A 27,073-nucleotide genomic window follows, 5' to 3' on the forward strand; every position below is an offset into this window, starting at 1 on the left:
GGAGGCTTCAGCCCTCTGGGCTGTCAGCCCTCTGTTTCCTCCGTGGAAAGGCAGCCCAGGAGCACCCGTGGCCTGTGCGTTGCGGGTGGCCTTGCCGCTGCAGCGTGGGGAGCCTGTATTGGAGGGGGGCTGTGTTTCTCCAGAGGGGCAGGCGCTCAGGAGGAGGAGAGGCTGCAGGCTGTCCTGGAGCTGGGCCAGGAGGGAGCTCGTGGGGGTCAGGCCCGGCTTTTCCCGCTGCAGGGGCTGTCTGCCCGCGAAATGGTGGCACCATTACTTTGTGCTACCGGATGCACAATAAATACTATTCTTAGAAAAGATGCATGTACTCAACTTACTGTAATTTTAAGCACAAGATCTGTGGAAGGAAGGTATAGCCTTTACATGAACGTCTACTCATTCCAAATTTTGCAGGTCCAAAAAATTGCTGTCCTGAGGCATTAGCAGCCTGAGCTGTCCCAAGGGCGCAGCACTGGCCTGCCCGTAGCTGGGGTGAAACCTGGGTTTTTCTCGAAGCGTTTCCAACCCATGGCCCCTGTCGGGTAAGCGACCTTGACGATCTGTAACGGTAGAGGAAGGGGAAATCCTGTGAACTGAGCCCCACCTATTAGCAGAAAAGAAAATGCAGGGGGTGAACTTCAATGCGTCCTTGGATTTTGTCTGTGCTACACAGCATCCCACATAAATTAGTGGTGAATCATAACACAGTGACAAATTCCAGTCCCCGCGACTGCCCCTCTTCCCTTACTTATCTGCTGGCTGCCGCCTTGCTTCGTGCTAAGCAGGTCACCAGACCATAATAGTTCAGTGGGTTTTGCATAGGCAACTTGCAAGTACGGACTGGGGAAGGAAAAAAAGAATAGTGCTAATTATTAAAAGCATGGCATAACTCTAGTGCTGTAATAAGAAGAGATTTCATACCATGAACATTAGCCGCCACTAACAGGAAGCATCACGTATAAATAACATTCCCATCTGGTTAAATATTTGCCACTGAAAGGTAATTCCCAACTACATGCTTTTTCTTGAAGCAGATGCTGTTTCCCACTTTGGCCCGATGCTTCGCTGTGCAGGCATGCGGTCCGTTGATAGTACATAGTGAGGCATGTTAAGCATTTTGCACCGTATTCTTATCTTCATTGATATTCATAACCCTCCAACTCTTTCATGGGGAGGGAGGGGAGAAGGCAGAGCTATGAATTAAAAGCACCTGCATGTATCAGGAATACAAAGAATGTTGATTTCGAATAGTTTCATCTTGCAAGGTATAATACAAGCTAAGCTGGAGAGTAATGCTAGTTGTTTCATCTCCTGAGGCACATGACTCACCTTTGTGCTATCAGAGGGCAGATTTTCAGTTGAATTGAAGTGCAATAGTGGAACTAGCAATAATAATAATTCTTACTTTTGTATTGTTTCAGTAAGTGGTGTTAAGGACCTGTTCCTTGGTTCCCTCTCCTGTACTTTCAGGGCGAGTTAGATGGATCTGACATTCACAGCTTGTTAATCACCAGAACCCCAGGTAAAAATAACTGGATACTTTAAGTGCTGTAAGACTTTCTACTGACACTTAATAACACCCTGGATGTTTTTCTTAGCTCTTGTACTGCGTGTGCATTGTAGTAGTTTCATCATTGCAGCATAAACGTGTCTTCAGCCACATTGAGATGGAGCAGGAAATAGGGTGGATGTTTGAAGCTGCAACAATGGCTCTGCAAGTTTTTGTTACGTTTGGCAATTTCGTTCCAACCCATTTTATTTGGCTTATTGTGAGTAGGGAAAAATACAGTCCTTGAAAGTGCAGTATTTCAAGCCTCACAAAAAGGAGCTGTAAGGAGCATTATGGACCTGAGTGCATCATACGACTCTTGCAGGGAAGGACAAATGACATGTAAATTTTGTTTACTCTTAGATTCTGTTCCTGTTTTGACATCAGGGACACGGTTGCATTCACTTGATGTTTTCACTTTTGAATCACTGTTCTCATAGCAAAAAGAAAGATGTGTTTTGGAAATGGTGAATCTCACATGGTAGGATTGTTATAAATCAAAGGACTACAATGGTGAAGAAGAGGAAGATGGTCTTTAAGTTTTTTTATTTACATATCCATTTTGACACTAAAATCAGAAACTGCATAGTCTGATTTCGGCCATGTGTATTCAGGGTACTCTTGTCTCTATAACAAAGCTAAGATAAAATAGCTAGGCTCTGTGGCCAGCCTTCTGGGGAGCGGCTAAGAAATCTCAATGGCTGTTATGTTATAAGATTCTTCAATATTAGTTGGTGTTACAGGGCATTGGTTGTCAGGTGATATTCTCACTGCTATAGATGCGATAAGCCTCTGCCAGAATTTGGCTGGCATGCAGCTGCAGGGACCCAGCTCAAATTGAGAGGGATTGCTAGTTAAAAGGTGGTTGAAGTTCCCACCTGGAAATTCCGGAAGATTAAACCAAACTACGTGGTGCCTAATAAGCTAATTTTCCTCCTTTGCAAACGCGAATCAATTGGTTTAACAAGCAATACTTTATTAAAGGGAATTAAGTTCCCTTAGCTGGTACTGCTTTCATCTGCCAACATGATCCCAGAGAGCAGGTGCTTGGCTTTATTTTTCCCATAGATGTAGTATTTTTGCTTGCCCACAGAGTACCCATAAATGCTGATCTTCATCTAGTGGGAGATCCTGCCACTTCATGTGCTCACCAATGTGGGCACGGGCTGCCCGATCAGAGCCCTGTGTTGTCTGAGTTGGGGAAATTCATGATCTTATGACCTTTTTTGGGTCTCTCTACTAGGGACCACTTCCATATTGCATAGCTTCATTTACACAAAGTGTTTGGCCAATATCCCTGATGAGAGCTGACTTCTAACTGGAAAGCATTGGAAAATACTGCAGGCCTTGTCCGTGCATTGTTTATTGCATTCCTCAAATTGATACTGCATGACATAAATTTGTTCCTGGATATGCAAACTGGTGGAGTTGTACTTGTTTTAGTTCAAGGGAATGCATATATTGGAGGGAAAGATTTACACGTCAGGCATGTCTTTGAATCACAGAGCACTCCCATATTAATAGTTCTAGGTTTTAATATTGCGGTGACAGTGTGCTGAAAAACAGATATATACATCCTCACAAACACCGATACATGAAAATTTCCCCCTAAGCTGAGGGAAGAGGCTAATTTATTTTTGCTCTACATTCATGCCTTTCAGCATCATGAGCGGCAGCGCTAGCCACAAGTGATGTCACAAAGTCCATGGCTAACAAGCAGGAAAGAAAATCAGTGTTTTCACAGCCTTGTAATGCCCTATTTATTTATGTAATAGATTGAATGTCATGTAAAGTTTGAAACTGCACTTAGCTTTTCTCAGCTCCCTTGATCTGTCTCACAGCTGTGGTAGATGGTTCTCTCCGCTGCTGTTGCTGCCTCTCTAATCTGCGCTTTGATTTTGTAGGCATTTCTTATCTGCTGGTTGTGGTCTGTTTGACACGTCCAGCTATGAAAGGAAAAACAGACTGTTGAGAACTCGTGTGATAATACTTCTGCCCCAGTATAAAGGAACTTTATGTTCCTTGGAAACTTGCCATATGTGTGCAGAACTGCATGTCTTAAAAAATTCTTATAGGCACCGAGTTATTAAATACCAGTGTTACCCTAATGTATTTTGCACTTGATTTTCAGTGGGTATGAGCTGATGTATCTCTGGTATGGGTGGAGCTGTATGTGTTTTCAGAGAAAACCTCATTGCTGTGTAGTTCCCGGAGCTTGCAATGACCTGGTTTTACTAAACCTGCTCGTGATGATTAATATTTTTGCCTGTATGTCTGTATCGTGAGGGCTGAGCCCAGGTTCCCTAAGGCTCAGGTTGTCCCTGGAGACAAAACCCTAGAGTCAGAAGCTGCATTGGACGACGTGGGATTCAGATGCCTGAGCACAGCCAGCAACTTACCGCACTGCTGAGGTTGCCGCTGCCTACCTGCAGGCAGTATACAGGCTGCCACTGTGGCTGAATTGGGGTGGGTTACAGGGTGTGCCGTGCCGTGGGTAGTCTAAAGTTCGCAGCACCATAGCCGTTGGTGCTGTTCATCCTGAGCAATAATGCTGGTTGTGTGACGTGTGACGTGGCCCTGGCACTTGGAGCCACGTGTAACTGCATGGGAAGCTCATCTGTTGTGAGGCACCGTCTCTCCCTGTCCACAGCAGCCCTCCATCTTCAGTGTGGAATCTGCTTTATCTAGGCTTGTGCAGTTTTTTAGTATGTAAGTTTATTTTTTTGTGCATGCAAATTATAATTACTTTGATGTTCATAAGCAGGTTTAAAATTTGGCTTCTTTGGTTTGCTTCTAGCTCCATTTGGGAAGCCAACTACCAAAGCCCGCTCTGGCTACCATTTTGTCTTCTGACCTGAAAAAGCTGGTGCAAAAGAAAACAAGCTGTTTTGCCTCCTGCTTTCCTGTGGTCTCAATGACAGAAACCTGCTCCTTCAGTGGCATAAGGCTACGGGTAAGTGTTTTGCTGGAGCTGTGATATACGTAACCAGCTGTTCATCTTCTCTAAGCGGGGAAGAAAATCACCCAGAGGAGCAATGGCTCTCCCTGAGGCAGCAGCTGACGTGGATTTATAAGGCTGTAGCAGACATAATCAACCTATTTAGTTTTCCCAAAGCAGGAAGCGAAGCTCTCCTGTGGGAACAGACCTTCTTTACCCTTAAGCAAAATAAATCTTGCTTCCTGGGTGATTCTACTAGATGGGAGCCAAAAGCTGGGTGTCGTGTTGCTTTGGCTGCGGGAAGCTTATTTACCTGCTTGTGGAACAAGATCTGCTGAGGATGCTTAGGGCTTTATTTCACCCGGCAGGTATCACAGTCTATCCTAAACCTTTGGAAATAGCTTTCTAATGGATACTTGCCCGCCTGAGGAAAAGACAGTACTCATCCTTTCTTTCTCGCTACCTTAGGCTCTAAGCTAGCACTAGTTTTTCTGAAATAGAGTGCTGCTTTTCCCTGAGAGGTGACCCTCATCAGCAATGCCCTGTTTCAGCAATGCTCTCTGCATAGACGGTAGTGTTCAGGTACAACCAGTGCTGTTGAACCTGGGGGCTGGTTAGAGAGCACGCTAAATCTATAGCAAATAGTGCACAAGTGAGCTGTGCTGTTCCCGATTCTGGCGTTTTCTCGTTTGAATTGTTTGGAGAGCAGGGCAGGCTGAGCAGCGAGGGCCAGGGGTGAGCCAGGTCGCAGAAAAGCGTGCGTGCGTGCGTAGCAGTGGCCCTTGAGAGGGAAATCTTCTCCTTCACCTCTCACGAGACTCAGGAACACAGGAACTATTCTGAGAGCAATGCCGTCTGCGCCTCTGACTGGATGCTCGCTTATCGCTGTGAGGCAAGTGCCTGGATGCAATCTTCTCGGGGGGAAACCTGTTGTTGTTTCCACTATTTACTCTTTATTGTGGTAGTATCTGAGAGCCACAGTCACGGTTCAGAGCCCCCTTGTGCAAGGAATTGATTATGAGTGGGACTGGGATGAAAAGGGACGGTTCCTCAGGGACGGGCTGAAATTTGGTATTTTTTCTCAAGTTTTATGGAAAAATACATTAGCTTCTAAATGAGTGACAAAGCTGTTGGTATTTATGGCCAACATGAGTGATATAACTCCTTTCAGCGTTTTACTTCCAGGATGTGATCAGCAGAAGGCTGAGTCCTGGGAAGAGGAGCTTGTAAGCTGAGCTCCAGAAGTGTTACTACATTCAGGCAGTACATTTCAGTGGCAAATTCTGGTATTTTTACCCTATGTCTGTGGTTTCAGAAAATATTGAGGTAAAACACAGGTTTGAGAAGATGTGGAAGTCATCTTCAAGGCACAAAATATTCACTATCTGTGGAAAGATATAGTAAGAGTGCGTTTAAACATTTGCGTGGTGCAGGGTAAGGAAGTTGGTAAATGCCTGTGGAAACTTTCATTGTTTTCTGTTATGTGACCTTTTCTTACCCTTTTTTTTGTATTTTATTTTGTTGGTGTTTTTGTTTTTTTTTTTTAAATCAGAAGCAGCTCCTTGGGAGTTACTGTAGATCTACTTCAAAATCTCTTTGTAAAGCACTGGGATTTTTTGCTTGTCTAATTCATGCCGAGAAGCAGTGTAGTCCACAGGAAGCACCATTAATTTCAAGGAACCATTCAGCTTTAGTAAGGCTGATTAGTTGAGAGTATTAGCTGAGAGTTTTTGCAATATTGAAAGTGTCAAGCTGTTACCAAATTTTACATTGATTTTACCGATTGTCACGTTTTTTGACAAGTGTTTTAATTGTTGACTGGAAAAGGAAATGAGTATTCATGTACCTTCTTTTGCTGCCTCTCTATTTTAGAGAGAGGAGTAATTCATTATCTCATGGATAGAAAACAATTAAAGCGTTGTTTCTTTCATCACTGCATGATAATGGAGTAACAAAATGGTGTCTCAGACCCGAAGTTCTTACCGGAGCTCTCAGGAGTGAGAGGAGTACTGCGTGCAGCTGAGCTGGCATAAGAAATATCTCATTTGTCATGTGCTAGGGGGTGATTGAAATCTCCCTGTAAGCTACTCTATTAGATATGCTTATGCACTACTGAAAAAAATGCAGGCTGTAGAAGAAAATACCACTGCAAGCAAAGCCTGAATATAGTAATACTTTAACTTGTAGACAGTGCTCCACTTATCTGGCTGAGAGCCAGCTTTTTTATGATACAGGCATCAGCATTTGTTTAATGTGTCCCTTATCAAATCCAAAAGCTAATATTTGAGTTAGTCCTCCGTGAAGATAAACAGGAACTGTTTGAGTGAGAATTAAGATATTGTGTATCATACTCCTCAGAACAGTATCTAGGTACTTTACCTTGAATCCAAAGAAATGTCTTGCAGATATGTATTCAATCGTGTTCAGAGAAAGTTCTCTTAAAAGCTAGTTTATGTAGTGAAAGTATTTGGGGAAGTTATAGCAAAGAGGGGGATCTTGGTTTTAATCAAATGCAAAGCATGCTGGAGTTGATTTGAATCCATCAGTTGGCTCTCAGGTCAGGCTTTTAGTCCTGAAGGTAGTAAAGAGGCTCTTTCGAAGAAGCTCAAATAGGGCTTCTGTATTCCTACAAACAAGAATTCTGCAATCCCAGTCTAGCCGTGGAAGGGAGCCTGGTCTACAATCATCTTTTCTGCTACACAGCATAGATAGAGCTCACACAGCTCCATTGGCTTCAGTGCATTCATTCCAAAACTGCATCCATGTATAGAAGAGTAGAATTAAGCTCCCCATACGTCTCTCTCACTCAGTTTAACCATTGATAATTTTGTGTCTGAAAATGGCACTTTTGAGTACCTTATGTAAAACTCAGTCAAATTTGAAGGCAAGCAGCAACATAAGGACTCTTACTATATGGTTGGGATAAATATAAATAAATGGGTGGTGCAACAAATGATTCCAGGATGCCACTGCTGATGGATGTCGGGACCCCACCTCCCCCATCACCACCGCCACCAAAAAAAAAAAAGAGCATAGTTAGGTGGCTGCAGAGTTTAACATGGGTTAGTAGAAGCCTGGTGAAAAACAATCTGATAATGCAAATCATGGTGGTAAAGGCAGTGAAATATGCATGGAACATAAGCAAGAAACTTAGAAGGCCGCAGCCACAGCAATGCAACTTGGGAAAGGAACAACAACAGATGATCACTGTACTAAATCCAGTTAAGAATGAAACTATAACACATATTAAATGTAGCAGGCTTTTCCTCACCAGGCAGTATTCATGTAGCATTCAAAGCTGAACATGAAAAACTGAAAATATCACGATGTTATGTAAAAAGGATTATTGCACAAACGAAATTTCTGGTAGTCAGGAAAAAAGAACCATTTCTGACTAAGGGCAAGCTTTAACTATTGATATAAGAACAATAACAACTGTTAATGCTCATAGTCACGAACATTGACGTCTTCAGGTTCTTGCCAGGCTCACCACATGCTTTGTCAAGTTAAATGCTGGGAGGAAGCAATGTCGCTGGAACTTGCTGGAATGCATTAGGTGGAGAAGAGGAAACCCTATTTCCTGACAATTTTTTCAGCTAATGCTTTTTTGCAGTATTTGGCCAGCTGCATTGTTGAGTGAAAACAATATTTGGAGAAAGATGGCAGAACTCACTGGATAATATATAATCTTAAAGACTAAAATGTCTCCACCACAGTGGGGATATGGAAGTAGGCTAAAGCCTCATCCTTCCCTACACAGAGTAATTATTCTGTGTAAGCTGCTTGAATTCCGTGGATCTCAGGAATGTCTGAAGAGCATCTTGCCACTTTTTCTACCTCAGGTCCCTGCGGTCATCTGGACAGTGGAGCCATGGCAGGAGAACGGCTGCTGGTGACAAATCTGACTGTGAGCTTTGCCCAGGGCCCCAGTGAATGTATCATGGTGGGGCAGGCACATGCCTTGCTGCTGAGTCCACAGGCAGTATTTCATGCTCCTTTCCCCAAAGGATTTATACCAGAAGAAAACCACTGCAGTTTAGCTGATCCATTCTTTACTCTCATATTGGAGCCCTGTACAAAGAAAATGAGAGCAGACACCAAGCACTGTATTGTGTGATGATTAAGATTTATAGAGCCAAAATACTCCTTCAGATATCTCCAGTAGGATGGCATCAAAGAGGAATTTTTGCCATGCTTTCTGCTATAACAAGCAAATCAGATGAGTTCTGAGTAGACAATTTTTTCTCCAACTTCAGTACTTACTACAAGTAAAACATTTACCAGATGTATACATTTTTTTTTAAATTATAGTCTGAAGATTTATTTTGTTCTATTACTTGGGGTAGGTTAGGCATTAATGGAGCAACAGTGGAGTAATACCCCCTGCAACTGCATTGTTCATGAAGGCAAAACTCTCGGGCTGCATTGCCTAACAGTATTGTACAGGCAGGGATGATCTCACCCTGTCTGCGTTTTGAGCTGACCAGGCATCATATGGATGCAGTTAGCGCAGTGCCCCGTTTGAGCTAACAAGAGACGTGGCATATTAGCTTGGGGCAATGTCTGACATTTAACATGTCTTCCAGTTGGCTTGAAGCATGGGCAGAGCGAGCTTGTGTCTGTTTCAGTGTGAACATTGCCTCTGCCTGAAAAATATTGTGCAAAACTGTGTGTGAAAGACTTGCAAAGTGATTTTTGTGAAATCCTTATAAAGTGAAACACTCTCTGTAATATGAAATTACTCCTATTCGAGCTGCAGCTTGAGTAACTCTCATATATGATTGAGAACCACCCATTCAAGTTCTCTTGTCCCTAATTTTCTCTAAACACATTTGGATTTTGTTAGTCTTCCATTGCTGGCATAGATTTTGACTACTGTCACATCGTGCAAAAGGGGACTGCCTGAATTTGTTTAGTTTTTCAGGATGGATGCTGAATACCTTGATAGCGTAGGCACTATAGGAAATGTCAGGAGGAAAACTTTTGAGGAACTTTGTCTTTATTAGTTTATAGAATGAGTTATAGGTGTGCATATGTCTTCAAAATTAATGGGACTTGGATGCCAAATATTTTTTTTAGGATTGAGCACATTAATCCTTGTACTAAATAGTAAGGATGGATATACAAGTGTGCATATAGAGATACATGTCACACGTGCATATATGTGCATGCATATATATGTCCACATGTATGAGATACATATATGTCACTGTAGAGTTGTGTGGCAAAGAAGCGATACAACTCCTGAGTTTCCACTGTCATTTTAATCTCTCAATACATCTCCCCCTTCCTATCTTCTGTAGAAGGAGACCTTCTTTTCAAGCAGTGAAATTTGACAGCAGCGGACAAGTAGGCAAGGAGACATTTCCCTTTCGGAGAGTCCTAATCCAGCTTTTCCTTCCATTGGCTCCAAAGCTCTTCAGCATTTTGTGCCTATGTTTCCCTCTTCTGCATAGAAAATGATCCAAGTATGGCAGATATGAAAAACACTGTATCCCTTAACCTGCATCGTGTGAGACGTTAACAAGAATTCATAGTAGAGCCTTTCATTTTATGAGAGAGTTATATAGCGAACCGGAGAGCTTCCGGAAAAGTACAAGGAAATGCCAGGATACAACCTAGGAGATGTTAGGAGTGCAGCAGGAGAAAGCTGCTCCTAATCTGAGGGGCATGTGGTAAGACGGGGACTCGGGCAGGTTCGTGCCAGCGTCAGAGCAGAACCTGGCCTCTGCTGTGCAAAGTGGCAGAAAGGCACCACTAAAAAAAGAAACTGAGGAAAGCCAGAAAGAACAAGCTGTTTCTCAGCAGATATGTGAGAATGGAGCAACTCCCACGGGAGGCCAAGCACGAAGAAGTGGCCCAGCCAGCATGGCTGCCTCGTATCTTAATATAGCAGACTTCTTGGCAAAGCAAGGGTGTGAGGCCCGATGGAGGAGGAGAGCTGGGTTTACTTTCCCAAAAACCTGTTTGCAATAGCAAAGAAATCCCGCTGGCTCCGTTCCAGCAAACCATTAAGATTCAGTGATCTGGCAGTGAAATCCAGCTGCTGGAGGTGCATTCCTCAGTGCTTCTAGCAGATCCTGCCTGCCCCTTGTCCACTGGTGGTCCGTACTCAGTGGGGTTAGCTAAACGTCTGGACAAGAGGAGACCCCATTCTGCTGTTAGCAGTGTCTGTCCTCTTCCCCCCTAACCCCCCTCCCCCCAGGCCTTTTGGGAAACAAATATGCATGGCAAATGTGTGGTGTTGCGTGAGCATACACTGACGAGCAGGATTCAGTCCATAATTATTTTCCTCGTAAGCGCTGCAGACCTGGGAAGGGGCTGTTTCCAGCATGGGCTTCTGCAGGCTCAGGCTGAGCTGGTTTGATGTGTGTGAATAAGGTGTTGCTTTTGCCTAATCCTGACTAATTTTGCTCCCTCAAAACAAAGAAGGAAATCCAAGCAAATCAAAATAATTCAAGCAAAACAAAAAGCATTAACCACATTGCACAATAAAAATCACTTCTAGAACCTAAATCCTGGGCACTGCCTCTGCAGTACAGATTGGCAGGCAGGGAGATGATAAAATAAATATTGTGCTCTTTCCTCAGTGTTGCTGTCTCTTACATGGCAGCTATCCCACAGTCTTTTCTGATTCCCTACTCTCATTTCCATCCTTTTGAACCCTAGACCTTATTGACTCTTGTTTTTCTTTGTTTTCCCTTTTTGTTGGTGCCTCTTGGTTCTGTCCCATCCTTTGCGTTGAGGTCTTCGCCTCTGTTCTGGGCATTCTGCTGGGTTTTCTTTCTCAATCGCCTTTCAGCTCCTTCCTCCCCATTCCCCACCCTTCCCACCAACTCCTTCCCTCACACGCTCCCTCTCTCATGCACATCCCACCGTTCCATTTCTTACCCACATTTTCCTATTTGTTTTCTCTTCCCACACACTTCTCCCTGTCTTAATTCCTCCCTCCACTCCCAGCTGAATGTCAGCTATTGTATCATTAAGAAGTAATGGGAACTGATTAAAAAAACCAATCTGATGGATTTGTTTTTAGGATTGGATTTATAGGATCCTGTCGGTCTATTCCCTTTTTAGTGAAAGAATTTAAAACAATCCCAAAATCCGTAAAAACTTTTCTGGGTTCTCACCTTATTTGAAACTGGATGTCATGTAAATTATATATATGATGTCATACATAGTGTTTTAGAGCTACTGCATAATGTGATCTTCTTTTAATTGAGATCTCCATGCTGTTAAACCTAAACCAGAGCTGCATACTTCCATGTACTGCAGGCTTATCTTTTGTTTGAAGAGGTATGCAGTGGCATGCAGAGGATGCAGCCATTCTTCTAAAGAGCTTACGCCTGGACATGCAATCAGAAAGCCCCTTCTTTTCAAATTTATGTAGGACCTATTTACACAGGTCTTACATGATATATCACCTCTTAATGTTTTCAGTCCTAATCTGCTCACTGAGTTTCAATCTCCAGCAATCATCAACAGTAAAATGGTAAACTTTGTAGGAAAATGAAGGCTATTTAAAAGAAGTCACAGTGCATATAGCTTTCACTGTGATAGTGTGGAAGTGGCAATTGACTCTGCAAATGGAGACAACTTCTGTGTGTTCATAATTTGTTTACTGCTAGTCAGACGTTCTCACTGTCCCTTTTTCCATGTCTCTCACAGCACTGTGTTGAGTTGTAATGATTCAGGGACCAGGCGGCTGGTTAATGCAGCTCATGTTGCCACCCTCACGGGGCTCATTTGCCTACAGGCATGTCAGAAGGAACAAGTAATATAAGGGCATATATAACTGTAGTTGGCAGTGTACTGAAAAGATGGTGAAGCTCGCTTTAAATGAATAGCGTAGGACATCAGGAGCTAAGTAGTTGAGAAATAAGATAAATTTGCTTGAATGGAGCGTTGTGTTTCTGTAGTTAGGCTGTGCCTGGTACTTGATCTAAATGAGGTATGTGTACATGGTGTGCAGTGTAGACATCCCCTGTGTGCTATTTGTTCCTGGCACTGTCTTGCACATTTTCAGTATCCAGCACAGTTCACATCACCTGCACTTCTACACAGCTTGAGCCTGATGGGAGGGAGTAAAGGAGACAAAGCCAGACACACCTCACTGGAGTTAATGGCATAGGGTGTTACAATGACCTGTGTTTAGGAATTTGAAGGTTTGGGGTTTTTTTCCCCAAACCTGTAGGGAGGAGTACATAAGTCTGTAGAGTGATTGATACTATGTTAGTTGGTGTTCTAGTCTTTAGCTCTGTGCCTGCACAAGCCCGAGCCTGTGCGTACTGCTTCATGCTGGCAAGGCGAGAGCAAACCACGTATCCTTTGTGTTGGTGCAATCTGGGTTTGGTTTAGCTGTTGGGGATCACATTGCAGAGCAGTGAGAGACGCAAGCTTGTTCTGTCTCTCCATTTTGGATTATGACTGTTGACTGAATGTGGGTGTCCTTGGTTTTGCTAATCATTTTTCCTAATTCTGCTCCTGCAACAGACACTATTTCCGAACGCTTCGCACCAGCACGCAGCAGGCTATTTTGTAAGGGAAATGCAGGAGGCAGCCACACAAAAAAAAAGTCTTACAATCTCTTGTGATGATCTGGTGTGATCATCTGTCGAGATGTTCCAAGGAGCTGTATGGGTAAGTTGTTCCAAGGCCAGGCTTTCACTGAAGGGAGTAAAGAGAATCATGGTTATTCCTGAATTTGGGCTGTATATTGCAGCTGTGTTCTGTGGGAGAGGAAATGCTGGAGAGTTTAAAGCTATTGACTGGCAAAGGAGCAATGCTAGTTTGCAACCTTGCCACCACCCAGTATAATACAGTTTCTAGTTTGGATCAGTTCCAGCTGTCAGACCCCAATTTACTAACCATGTTGGGAAGGACACGAGTTTCCTTTTAGAAGGTCAGTAGCATTTAAGGTTATTGAAAGCAAGGAAACCTGTTCCACCTTTATAAGGAAAAAAACACTGCCGTGGAGTTTTTAGGAGCCACATGGTTATAATGAATAACGAATGTATGGTACTTTGTGTAGTGTTAACTCAGCCTGAGAAAGAGAAAATAATGGAAGTCTCTTCTTTCTGCCTGTGTGTTCAAATGAAGGAAAATCAAAGCTGTTATACCAGAGCTATATATCAGCTAATATATTTTAGGAACTGTGGAATGATCATAATTACAAAAAAGTCCTCCAGAGAGAAATTATGACTCATAGTTTATGTTCTCTTTAGTGTTGCTATGGAAAAAGAGGTTAGTGCCAATGGTCATACAGCAATATTAATCTCTGATCTGAAAGAAAAATAAATAACAATCTCTAGCTTAACCCAAAGCAGATTTATTCTCAGTTACTGCAGCACACTCCATTAAAGGGGATAACCATGTAAGAAAAATTAAAGATGACATTGATTATCAGTTCTCAACATGCAGTTAGAGAGAGTTCCTTATTTGAATTAGTGTGCACTTCAGACTCCCGCAAACGACTCGGTGGAGTGAGAGGAAGGGAAAAAAGGCATTTTGATCAAAAGCAGGGCAGGAAAGATCAGCCACCACTGACAGCTGCAAGTACGCTGATTAAAATTTCTTTATGCATGCAGTTAGACTCAGCCTGGGGTTGATGCTGGTTCAAATGCAGATCCTGAAACAAAACCCTGGCAATGGGCAGTTTAAAGTGGTGGAAAGTGGCTATCAGCCTTTTTCCATTTATTTGGGCAAGCGAGGGCCATGAGTCAGAGAGCGGCGGATACTTACGTGCTGAGTCAGCACCCTCGGGCTGCTCTGGCAGTTGTTTCCTGCCAGTTGTTTAGTTGCCTAGGCAAAACCCCAACCCGGACTGGGGCCAAACACCTGTGTGCTTGCTTTGCTCTGGTGGTGAATCTTTCTCTTTGCATGCAGAATCTTTCTCTTTTGCATGCATTTGCAAACTACCTGACACCTTCTTCTTGACACCCAGAGTGAGTGTGTGTCTTAGTGGGTCACAGTAAAACTTTTCTACGTGCGTACTTGACTTTGTTTTCAGGAGTTAGAGCTACTCTTGCTCCATTGTATGCGGTTCCCGACAGCAAAGACCTTGCGGTCAGAACTTAGCTTGAAATTTTGCTCACAATGCGCCCTGCAAAGCAGGCTATGGCCTTCCTTTCTGCCACACAGTTGTATCTACTGTGCTGATGGCAGTAAAACTTTTTATTCTGTTAATGAGCTAAGCAGATTGGACTGGGGAGATACACAGATCTCATGTCCTGCATCTATGGGCACAGCTTTTACTGATGGTCACAGGAATTGTATGTGTGGCCCAAAAAACCTTGTATGGCTCAGGGAGTCCTTTGAGCCAGCTGAAGGCTTTTCACTGACTCTCAGGGTTGGACTGGTCCCTTGGTGAACAGTTTGCCCTCTAACAAATTGCCATTACTTCCCTAATTCTTCTGAGTTTACCTCTTTTTTAAGCGTGTGGCTATCAGTCATCAGTCACGTACCTGTTTGGCATTACAGCCTATAACAACATTGGCTTTCATTGCATCAGCGTAAAGGGCATACAGGTATATTTTACCTTCTGATCTTTTTCTTCTTCTTCCGTCTCTTTAATCATCAAACGTGCTTCAGTCAGGCCCCTATGAGGGTTTTCACTGCACTCTCTTACTTGACCGTGAAATGGTCCAGAAAGCCCATATCTGTGTCTTATGACAGAGGAGCTGGCTCATGGATTAGCACGTGGGGGTCAACAGGATGCTCTTTCCCCTTTCCCCTAAAAGGGGACAGAAATGTCAGCTGGTTTTCTGGCATTGAAAATGGAAGTATCAGCAGCCGCTGAGTGCTGCTAGTTTAAATATTTATACCATAAGGACTTTATCACACCCTCTTTCTTTGTGCAAAGCTCCGGCTGATTTCAGCGGAGGTTAAACTCTGAATCCGCGCAGCAGCTAACAGGTCAGGTCTTCCAAGGAATAATGGTACGAGTGGAGCTCACAGGCGGGCGCTGTACCCATGTTATCGTGTCAAGAAGGATAAACAAGCAGTTTTTTAAAAAAAGTAATTATGTAGACAAACCTGTCAGCACAGGCATGGAATACCCGTGCATATGCTTGACATCTGCCAGCCTGACAAGATCCAGGCACATGCTTCAGATACTTGAAAGAATACAGTGCTGCTGGTGCTGCAGTCTGTCTCCTCCCTGAAACACTAAGTTTTGCAGATTCATATTTTTAGTCAGGACTCAAGAATGGAAGGAGAGGGAAAGAAACAGCTTGGGGGACATCTCGGGATCCTGAGCTTGCTTTGTCCTCTGGTTTATAAGCTAGCACAAAAACACACTTTTGCCAATTGCGTAAACATTGTTCTCTCTTGCAAAACATGCTTTCTTACGTTTTTTAGGATTACAGGCCTGCTTGTCCTTGTAAATGTGTGATTGTGATGGTGAAAAGTTTCATTCTAGTCCTGCAACTGATGGCTGTGTGTGTAGTGTGCATCCTGGAGTGGGTATTTGAATTAATTCTCACAGATGCTCGGTATCTGCATTTCCAATGGTTTTACTGGATAGCATTGTAATGCTCTTAAAACACTGTGCATGGGATTCGTTTCAGCATCTCTAAAACTGGATAAAGCGTGGCCAGGGGTATTGTTTGAATTAAAGCTTAGCAGGACAAACAAACCAGGCATATCTGAAAGCGAAATGTAAACATGATGCTGGGGTTCCTGGTTAGCGCTCGGTGGCTCGGGAAGTTGACAGCTGTTACATAAAGGTTAAACGTGCATTCTTTGGTCTGTCAGTAAAATTAAGCCTCCTAAAGACTATGTGGCACTCTAGAAGACATGAATTTATCTGTGTGCATAAACAGAATATACACATCCATATAAATATGCTTTCAGGACTATTTAAAGTATTAGAAGTATGCTGCAGTCCAATAAAAAATGCAGATGGAGCTAGCAGATTTTGGGAAGTGCCTGACCACATTCAGATGTGCTAGAGATCTGATAAGTGTCTGGAAAGCAAAGTCTGAGCACTGGTGTTTGCATTGCTAAATAACAGCAGCGGATGAGAAAGAAAATGGTATAGGTACAATGGGGATATGAACTGAAGTAATAAATGCTTGACCTTTAAATTTCATCTTTGCCAACTTCTCAGACTGCTTCTCCCAAAGACTGACATGACTGTGTTTTATGTTATGCTTTTATTTGCCATATTTGTAGTTAGTTACAAGTAAAAATGATTGAAATCCATTGTAGTTAATACAAAATAAAAATATAGCTACATGGGTTATGCCATGATTTTTCTTACAAACAGTATCTCCTATATGATACCATACACTTAAGAGCTTAACTCTTAATAGTACTTGCCTACACTAAGCTCTTACTGACTAACTTCCAGTGTGATTTACTGGTTACAGATATTAACCCTGTGGAGTAATATCTGTTAATCATTTCATACTGGTATTTTTGCTGTAGTTTTTATTTCCCCTGTAATTTGTGATTCTAAATACAAGTTGAAGGAAGCAACCTTTTAGTGCAACGTTAAGTATCAGTAGAATTTTTTTTTATATATATATATTAAAAAAAAAAAAAAACCCACTGCATAAACAAACAAGGATGTAAGGTAACTGTTGTGGGTATTGTGCTTCCCTTTCCTCCCCTCCCCCTTACCTTAGTTAAGTGACAGGAATGAACATTCACGGTGAACAAACTACCCTGTAAGCTCTCATTTTCACTGAATTTTGAAAAATTACAGGCTTGTAGAGTTTTGAGAGCAGGTAGGTGGCTTTGATGAAAGTTATTAGCAGAGAATCAAATCCTGTGGCTTTGCAGACTCATCCTTACGTAAACTCATCCCTGCCATGAAGTTCAATCCATAACACATTGTTCCCTTTAGACATGCCTAAAAGAGTATTTCACCTTTTTGAAAAAATTGTCCTTACATCCCTGTAATTATCTAACTCTTCAGTGTAGATATAGCTCTATATATGAAATAATTTGTAAAAAGATAAATTATGCTATTTTCAAAATACTCTGAGATACAAAGTTGTGCAGGTGCAAGTTTGATAGTATATGGCTATAAAGACTAAGAATTAATTAATTAGTGTTATCTGAGTATATATTCTTTAAGCTGGGAGTATGGATTTAATATTATGGGGTTTTATTTTTGCTTTTTTACATTTCATAGCATTTCATACTTTCTTCAGGCTATCTCCATGTTTCTATCAAATTCCCCCTTTTTTTTTTTGCAATTTCTGATCCCTTAAAGGTACAGCAGCTGATCACACATTCATGCTTGTCACTAATGTATTTCCGTAACTCTGAAAAACTGTGAATTTCCGTAAGACTGAAAAACATCTTTTCATTTCCACCTAAACACAGTCATTTCTTCTAAGTGAGTAGCAAGAGGCTTCTGGCAAAAATCTCTCCCCCACTGAAATTGATGGACCCAACTTTTCAGCTTCGCCCTTTAAGTACTCCGCTCTCCTAGGCTTACAGTGTTGTGGAGCAAAGCCCCAAACAAACTACGTGTATGCACAGTTACTGAGGCTGTTAGTATTCACGGAGCACAGCACGGAAACCGAAATCAAATGTTCTCATTGGTATTTCTACATTTACATACAAAACTATTTCACAGTGCTGTGCAATACTGACAAAGAAGAAAACGGAACAGAAGTGTTTTTGGTTTTTGACTACTCTCCACGCATTCCTCTGACCTAACTACAAGAAAGCCAGCTGACCGGCTTGCTTCTACTAGACATACTCTTTTCCTGCTAGTCTCTTACGCCAGCTGACAGCATCTCTAAATTAGTAAACACCAGTGACTCGGCCTAAAACGGAGCATGTTGCAGCCTGCGTCATTGACCTTGTTCGCTCTGCGTTCCAACACGATGCAATAAATTACCACTGCAGAGAAAAGGATGGAAGAAACCGAATCGCTACTACTGCCTGTGTAGCAGAAACCAGTTACTCGCCTAAGTAAAACCGTGCGTAGCTGGAAGGCGAAGGAAGGCTCGGGTTGATTACGCTGTTTGGTCTATCTGCAGGACAGCTGCTTGGGTCGTTTCTTCGTCAGATTGTTCCGTTTCCGCACCGACTGGGTTGTTTCTTTCATCATACAGTTTCTGGCTAGAAACTTCTAGAGGCATTCCATACTCTTCATCATCTTCAACAATGGACAGCTCGATGTTGTTGTTCATCATGGCGCTCCCTTCCATTCTGGCTTCCTTCTCTAGAGAATCGGCTACTGCTTTGCCCTCCTCAGTCAGCGAGGTGGTAGGTGTCATATCTGAGTGCATGTCGGCAAATGACGTTTCGTCCTCATTCTCAGCTTGGTTGTTGCTTGTAGTTTCCGTTGGTCTATCTTCAGCTTCAGCAGGGCTTTCTCCTTCACGGGCTTTCTTCACGTTGAAGGTGAGGGGAGATACTTTGAAAGCCGAACTCTTTGAAGAGGAGGATTTCTGGTGATGTGCAGTAAGTGATTTCTTGATCTTTTCTCTCCGTTCAGGCGAGACAATCTTTGTGCTGATCTTGTTCATCTTCTTCTCGATGTTTTGGCGGGAAAATGCTTTCTTGAGGCTGTCTACCTTCTTGAGGCTGGATCTTTTAATTTTCTCAGCTCTTGATTCTTCTGTTTTCTCCTCTGCACTGTCATCCACATCATCTTCCTCGTGAAACATTTCGTCATCTGAACACAACTCCACTGTGTGCAAGGTTTCTTCCAGTGTTTTGTTCTCGTCCACAGGCTCCTCTTTTCCTTCTGTAATGCTGGGAATAGGCTCTTTTGCAAAAACACTGGCAGGGATCTCATTTTCCTCCTGAAAGAATTGACAATATTTGAGTTTCATAGTTCACAGGACACAAATTTAATAAACAAAGCACAACCCTGAACAATTACTTTTTTTTTTCCCCCCACGATGAGATGAAGGATGCTGAACATTTCTTGTTGTTTCAGTATATTTAACCAGTAACAAGCCACTCAAAGCCCACTGAACCATTATCTGGTACAGTTTAAGACTAATGAGCTGTCAGCTGTAAGATTTCTCTTTCAGAGTGACTTGGAATGTATACAGAATGGAAATCCCATTCTTTGTAATTTAAATTAGATACTTTTATTAAAGAGTTTAGCTGTAAAGTTGTACACCTGTCCCTGGGGAGAAGGGATGGTATGGTGGCTAAGGAGGTCATACTACAGACTCCTGCACAGACCTACAGAAGTCACATAACCCCCCGAGCTTTCAGTTTCTCTAGCCAAAGATTGGGAATATCTCTGCAGAGACGTTGGGTGCATCTGAGAGGTACCTTAGATGGCAAATGCAGGTAGCGCTCCTGCTGTATTTCAGAGAAGTGTATGTTGCTGTTAAAACTGGATTGTTGGTACTGAGAAGCCATGCAGTCTATGATGTCTAGTGTATGTACTATTTCCCATCTATTTACAGCACAGAAAAAAAAAATTGGTAAACTTGGTTGGTGAATCGGTAAATATTAAAAATATGGACAGGGCAACTCCTTGAAAAATAATAAAAAAAATGTTTATGGCATACAAAAATAAACAGACATTATACCACATAGAAAACACTAGTAGTCACTTCTAGCTAAGAGGAAAATGATTGCTTTTTAGAAAAAAAATCAAGAAAGGGCATGGAAAGAAAGAAGGTATCTGAAAACCAAACAGGCTGAACAAGGGCAGAAGAGCTGCAACTCATAACCAAGGACCTCTGAGACTACCGAGCACAGCAGCTCTGCAACACCGAGCAGTTCAGAGGCAGCACAATGAACGCTCTGTTCTGTGGTGAGTTTTGCAGGCGTCCACCCATGCGAAGAAAACTAGGCTCCTCGCACACTCCCTTTTCTTTTCGGAATAGTTACGCCTTAGATCTGCATATTGTCTATTTATTACCTTTTTTATCACCTTCAGAGTGCATGCAATATCACCTAGTGTTATAGATGGGAAGGATTTTTTTTAACCACCACTCCCTCCTCCCCCCCCCTTTTATCTTTAGATACGAAAAGCAGTAAGTGCTGAGTGAAATGGTTGTAATAGTCTCAGATCTGTCCCTAGCGGGCCTGAGTGTACAGTTAAGGGGAAAAAAGGTCACATACACTTCGAAGTTCATGCTCATTATTTCAGGACTGACCATACAGTTGTGATCACTGGAGAGAATAGTGTCTCCAGTTAAATTTGCTGTCAAGACTGTATAAGGATGTCTTTGTGAATATACCACAGTACTTTGTACGTGGTTGTTTTTAAAAACAAAATACTCCCGAGTACCTTGTAGCATTTCTGGAACTCAAGAATATGCACATGGACAGGCAGAATTGGTTTATACCGTATATACACAGTATATAATGATATATACTGTGATTCAAGTGTGTTGATGAATATCCCTTGAGGATTCAAAAAATTGATGGCTATTTGACAGTTCGTATGTGCTTTGCTTCTACAGTTGCTGCACACCTTCCTGGACCAGCGGCCTCAGTCAGATAGATACACTGGCACAGACGAAGCTTTCCAAGCCCTTTGCCTGCAGTGGACCGTCTAATAAAACCAGTGCTCTTCTATCGACATGAGAACTCAGTATAAAGCATAATTTACATGTCTTGTGCATTTGTTCCAAACCTAGGTAATCACATAGAGTTTTAAGCACCTCAACATTCAGGTGTGAGTGCCTGAATGGCATAGAAAACTCTGATTTTAATGAGCAAAGATGGGTTGTAACTTTTAAAGTATTTAGTCTAGGAAAGTGGTGTCGTATGAGATTGATCACAGTGCAGTCGGAGCCAGAGATGGGCCTGTGTGGCTCGTCTCAAGGTCAGTTTAGCTCTGTGTCCACAGTATTCACGTTAAACTGAAGTACTGCATGCAGTCTCTAGAAGAATATGGACATAGATTTTATTTCAATTTTTATCAAATTAGTGACTGAGTAGAAGGGAGACTGTCAAACTATCCATATTTATAAAGAAAAAAAAGCATCAAAAATATACTACATAATAATGAGCTAATGATTCAATTAAAAGCAGAGCCTAGGTGGTCTTTGGCTATCAGACAGTACTGGCCTTCAAGAAATCACCTCTCTGTCCAAGCTTCCTGGATGGCCCTGGAAAACATCAGCCTCTGGGCATCTATTACTCTGCTTGTAAAATGGGAATGACATGCTTTCCTATCTCACATTTCTAAAAGACCTTAGGATCACAGGAACTATTAAAATGCAAATGAAAATAAATTAAGTAAAATGCTTTGGAAATACAAAGGTGGTATTGTAGGAATGCTCTGTGGTGGAACAGATGTTTCTGTTTCAAATACAGTTACTGATAACATGTTGTAAGTGGGCTATTGGTAACTTTTGGTCTAACAAGTTTATATGACACTTATATTTTGTTTTGATACATTTTTCAAGCCATCTAGTATTTAATTTAGGAAGACTAGAACAATACACTGAAAAATGCCAACTGTTACAAACTGCATAACTATTTTCCATGCCAAAAAAGTAGAACTTTGATCTTTTCTTCTTAATCTAATCTAAAATTCTGAGAAAGCAATGCATCTTTTTATTTTCCACATCCGAGTTCAAAAACAGCACTTGCATTTTCTCAGATGAGCTTGACTGTAGGTAGCTAGCTCCTATGAATTTTGTTTTTCCATGTAGGAGCCCAATAGACTTGTGCAAGTTCTCCATGTAAAACAACTCTTACTAATACTAGTAATACTTGCAAAGTCAAAATCAGTGCCTTCCCTGTGGCTTTGATCAGCCATTCTCGGGACCTTTCTATAGGTCATAATCTCAACCCTATCTTTTACCAAAAAGGAAGATAAGATCCATAACGGCATACTACAAAACTGGACGGCCTGAGTGAACAGGTAGTTAATTTACTCAGGAGTGTTGAATCTCTGATGCCGCATAAGGGAAATCAGCGTGCTTTGGCTTGGATTTTTGTTAGATTTGTGGTAAGAGGCCTTCAAGAAGGGGAGATGGCATTTTCCCATGTTTACAGCGGTCCAGGCTGCTCTGTACTTTGTAGATGCTGTTATATGCCTAAATGATTACTAGTCTAAAACTTGTTTTGCTACACAAAATAGGTCAAAAGATGACAAATCCGTCCAAAAACAGCTATAGCTCCACCTACTTTACTTCAGACAAATAAATGCTCTTCAGACCTGCATGTCACCACGGGGAGGGAGGAGGACAGGGGGAGCAGGGTGGGACCGCAGGCAAGAAGGAAGAAATTGCCGGCCGCCCGTTTGCGCGTCCTGTGCGGGCTGGGGCACCGTGGGTTTGGTCGCGCTGTCCCCCTGACCTCCCACAGCACGATCAAGTCCTAAGAGCCATGTGAGATATTTTTGTCATTCTCTGAATAAGAGTATTCTCCCTGCGAGGCTCCAGTGGGAAATTTAGTAGTTAGATAATAGCATTATGGGTTTGTAATTCTTCTGTTTCCCTCACTTGTTCATTTTTGAGTTTGAAGTTGCTTTTTCAAAAGATTATTACAGTGACCCAAACAACAAGATACAACCAAACGGCTAATTGCCTGTGCCCTCCTCTTGCTTCATTTGAGGATGAAGCATTTACCAAGAGCAGCATCTGAAAGGGGCTTGAATATCAGTGTGCTTGACCCCAAGCTGTAGTTTTGACTTATTTTATCTGTCCTATTCACTAGTAAACATGACATTTAATTGAAAAATTAAACATGAGCCTTTTTTATCTTGCATTTTGCTTCTGCAGCTAAAATAGCAAACAAAACCCCCACCAAACCAGAACCAAAAAGCTGGTCATGTGGCAAGAACAAAATAGAGGGGAACAATGCCAAAGCTTAACGAGGATTTTTAAAACAGTCACTTCAGTGTTTTGCTAAATTGCTGTGTCACTTGTGGCATTTGTAGTAACTTTTGCATCCCCAAATGCTTGGAATGGAGCTCCATTAAAATATGTCACCAATTAAAGAAATATATGCTAACTAGGAACAATGCAGACAGTCTAGGGAGAGAAAACTAAGAGCATTTTAATGGAAAATATGTAAATAGCTGAACTTTTCTAAACGCAGTTCATTCTCAGCATGTATGCCGAGGGAAAGCTGATGCTGGCGAGTGGCAGCACGGTTTCATAAAATGCAGAGCTGGAGCTCAGTCATGTGTTTTGGCTACGCTCAGTGCTCCCACCAAGTACCAGGGAGTTTGAGGTATACGCTGAATGCAGAAATGAATCACAAATGTGTATTTTTGTTTTCATACCGAGCTGTCTTCCTAAGCTGGAAAAGCGGGTCCTAATGAGAAACACGCTGTGTGACGTTTGGGATTGGTTTTTTTCAGTGGAAAAGAATCATCCCCCAACTGAAGAGAAGTCTCATATATCCAGATTTCCCTTTTGTTTTTACAGAAATCTGGCGTCAATATGGCTTCATTGCTGCGAGTTCTCCTTCCTGCAATTGTTTTTCCATGGATTCCTGCTCGGGGCAGTAAGGAAACCCAGCCAGCCTTCTGCTCTTTTCCCTCTGTACAATTATCCTAGCGAGGCGGTGGCCCTGCTGACTACCAGGTCGTCCCACCTCTGCCTCGCAAGGAGACCCTGCAGGGAGATCTCGAGGAGGTGGGCATGCAGGTAAGGTGCCCACCCAGGCCAGCAGCAGGCATATGGGCACAGCCCCATGAGCACCCGCTATCCCTACGGGTGCGGCCGCTTCCCCAGTGGAAAATCCCAGCTCCTCCCAGGCTCTGCCAGAGAAGGCCCCAGGCGCTGCCCGCCCCGGCCACCCTCCCACGCCCCGGGGAGCTCTGCCGGCCGCCCTGGTTTTCCGGACAGCCACGCTGCCTTTTAGTAACAGGCCAGTGCCAGGAGCAATTCCCAGTTGACAGCTGGATTTTTTTTTTTTTTTTACTGAATTTAACGGCAGTTTCTTTTCTAGGGCTTGTGTTCCTGATCTGCATTGGCTTGGGATCGGTTAAGTCCATCTCCCCCCCGCCGTGGCATCGTATTTTCCAGTGAGAGACAGGAACACAGTCTACTAAATCCTTGTAAGAGCAATGAAGAACAGACCTCCTGTCTAAAGGTACCACCCCAGTGATGGGCGGTGGAGAAGTAGTGGATTTTCTTTAGCTGTTGTTCTGGGACACGGACCTGTGTTGTTTGGTTTGGGTTTGTGCACTGTAGGACCCAGTATTAAGGAAAGGCTCGGAGGTTTAAATAGGCCTTAGCTTTGCAATACTATTTAGTGTTGGGAAACAAGCCAAGCCAGCCCTCCCCTGTTGGGACGCGCTGCTTTACCCTTCAAACCCTTCTTGGAGAGTTTTATGAGTAGTTTTACCCACTGCCTGCAAATCACTGCCACTAGGCAGCAGTAATGGGGATCCCTAGCTAAGGCAACCATAACTGCCCCCTCACACCTGTGTTTTTGTCTTTCCTCTACACACTGTCATCTTAAAATGCTAAAATTTGGGTTCTCTGGAGGAAGATGCTGTAGTTGCCATAGTAAGGCCTCAATTCTCATGCTCGCAGGTAGCAGAAATGCCACAAAATTACTTTCCCGCAGGCCAAGCTGGTGCACCCTCCCCATGGCAAACGTTCAAGGTCTAGGTCTGAACCTGGAGGCGGGAGCCAGTCGTTGGCTAACACGGCCTAGGAGATGGCAATGTTTTGACTTACGGTAACGGATCTTAAATTACTTGGAGAAGTCCAGAGAACATGTGTCTTTTAATTTACCCAGTCCCTGGAATAATTTCCACATTCCTTCTAGGGTGGAAACCACCATGCTCGGTACACGCTGCAGCTCCTCCTCTTCTGGCTTGACAAGCCCGGACGGTACTTTAGGAGAACAATAAGCAGGGAGGTGGGGGCTTCCTTTCTGGGGGAAGCGGCTGTGCACTAACCAGGCCTGCCAGCTTTTAAAATCAAGTTCTGCTCTGTTGTTTTGGATTTGTTTAAATAGAAAAACCCCAGCAACCCAAGGAGTGGAGTTAGCTACTGACAGATGTAACATGCAGCTGACAAGCCTAGCCTGAGGAGCTGGTGATGTGTCCGACCTGTGGCTGCTCCAGCCCCGTGCTCGCTCTCCTTCCTTCCCCCAGTGCGTTGTGGAGGTCTGTCTTTTTTTTTTAAAGATGTAAAAGTCACGTCCTGTGTTTAGTTAAAGCTCACATTGTGTTCTGTCCAGACCATTGCTTAAAAAGGGGAAAATATGCAAACTGCTGCTATCACTGGATGGACTCCCAGGAAGCTTGAGTTTTTAGCTGAATTTTTAGCTCATCCCTGAATGGGCCAGAACAGCCTGAGGAGCAAAGTGGGGCATGAGGCTGAGCGTGACGGAGCTGCAGCCCTGCCCCTCTCCTGCTTCGCAGCGCAGATGCAAGGGCGGTTTTTAGGGGCACTGCTAAGAGTGAGCAAAATGGGCTCTTTTCTCAAGTTTGCTAAGAGTTCGCTAAAAAAAAGGGCCCTTTCTTCAAGTTTGCTTAAAAAGAAAAAAATACCCCACACAACAACACAACTCTTTCCCCACGTATGCTGAGAGTTAGTAAAAGGTGGCTCTTTCCCCAAGTTTACTAAGAGCTAGAAAAACAGGGTCTCTCTCCTCAGGTTTGCTAAGAGTTAGTAAAAGACAGCTCTTCCTCCAAGTTTGCCAAGAGTAAAAGAGGGCTCCTTCCCCACAGTTAGCAAAAAAAGGGCGCTCTCCCTATGTTTGCCAAGAGTTAGCAAAAAAATAAAGGGCATGTTCCCCCAGTTTGCCAAGAGTTAGCAAGAAAGACAGCTCTTTTCCCAGGTTTGCTAGGAGTTAGTGAAACAGGCTCTTTCCCCAAGTTTGCCAAGAGTTAGCAAGAAAGACAGCTCTTTCCCTGGGTTTGCTAGGAGTTAGTGAAACAGGCTCTTTCCCCAAGTTTGCCAAGGGTAAAAGCGGGCGTTTCTCCTGAAGTTGCTGAGGATGAGAGCGAGCTCTTTCCCCAAGTTCGCCAAGAGTTAGCAAAAAAGACTGCTCCTTCCCCAAGTTTGCCAAGAGTTAGCAAAAACGACTGCTCTTTCCCCAGGTTTGCTGAGATCAAGAGAAAGCTTTTCTCCCCCCTCTGCTAGGCTAGCAAAAAGACAGCCTTTCCTCCAAGTTTGCGAAGAGTTAGTAGTAAGTCAGCTCTTTCCCCAGTTTTGCTAGGAGTTAGCGGACACGGCCTCATCCCCCGAGTCCGGGGGGCAGGGGCAGGGGGTGCTGGGGGTGGCCGCAGGGCCTCTCACCTGGAAGATGAGCACCTTGAAGCGGTCCCGCCGCAGCAGCTGTGCGTGATGCTGTTCCAGGCGTCGCACCTGGTCGCATTGCCTCTCCAGCCGCTCCCGCACGGCGCGGGTGTGGGCGCACACCTTCCGCGACTTCTCCAGCAGCTTCTCCACCGCTTCCCCCGTCGCCCCGTGGCTGCGGCACAATTTCCCCAGGTCTCCCTGAATACCCCGCACCGCCCCTTCTAAACCCCGCTGCCTCTGCTCCATCTGACGCTGTTGCCCTTCCACCGCTTCCAGCATCGAGACCAGTTTCTCCAGTAAGGCCAGGACGGTCAGGGCGTTCACCTGCCCCCCGACCGCCTCCGACGCCGGTAGCGGAGGGACCGCGCTGCCTCCCGCCGCCTCCCCCATGGCCGCGCCGGGATGGGTCGGCGGATGCCGGCGCCG

At 43.5% G+C, this 27,073-nt stretch overlaps 1 protein-coding gene and 1 long non-coding RNA gene across 2 annotated transcripts; one reads left to right on the forward strand and one right to left on the reverse strand.

Annotated features, from left to right (window-relative positions):
- LOC142414475 (uncharacterized) lies at nt 1-21,047 on the forward strand. The gene is made up of 5 exons (XR_012777089.1): nt 1-74; nt 412-539; nt 1,419-1,519; nt 4,344-4,499; nt 20,885-21,047. It is a non-coding gene; the product is annotated as an uncharacterized LOC142414475 (long non-coding RNA).
- CAVIN2 (caveolae associated protein 2) lies at nt 16,612-27,073 on the reverse strand. The gene is made up of 2 exons (XM_075511740.1): nt 26,645-27,073; nt 16,612-19,255 (listed from the first exon to the last, which is right to left on the reverse strand). Exons 1-2 carry the CDS (start codon nt 27,035-27,037, stop codon nt 18,461-18,463), a joined length of 1,188 nt encoding a protein of 395 aa, XP_075367855.1. The 5' UTR covers nt 27,038-27,073; the 3' UTR covers nt 16,612-18,460.

Source organism: Mycteria americana, chromosome 9 (genome assembly GCF_035582795.1).
Source record: "Mycteria americana isolate JAX WOST 10 ecotype Jacksonville Zoo and Gardens chromosome 9, USCA_MyAme_1.0, whole genome shotgun sequence".
Lineage (NCBI taxonomy): Eukaryota > Metazoa > Chordata > Aves > Ciconiiformes > Ciconiidae > Mycteria > Mycteria americana.

Coding starts and splice junctions, on each gene's coding strand:
- CAVIN2 (XM_075511740.1), bottom strand. CDS start 27,037: ATGGGGGAGGCGGCGGGAGGCAGCGCGGTCCCTCCGCTACCGGCGTCG. Junction 19,256..26,644: donor TCAAGGTGCTCATCTTCCAG/GTGAGAGGCCCT, acceptor CAATTCTTTCAG/GAGGAAAATGAGATCCCTGC.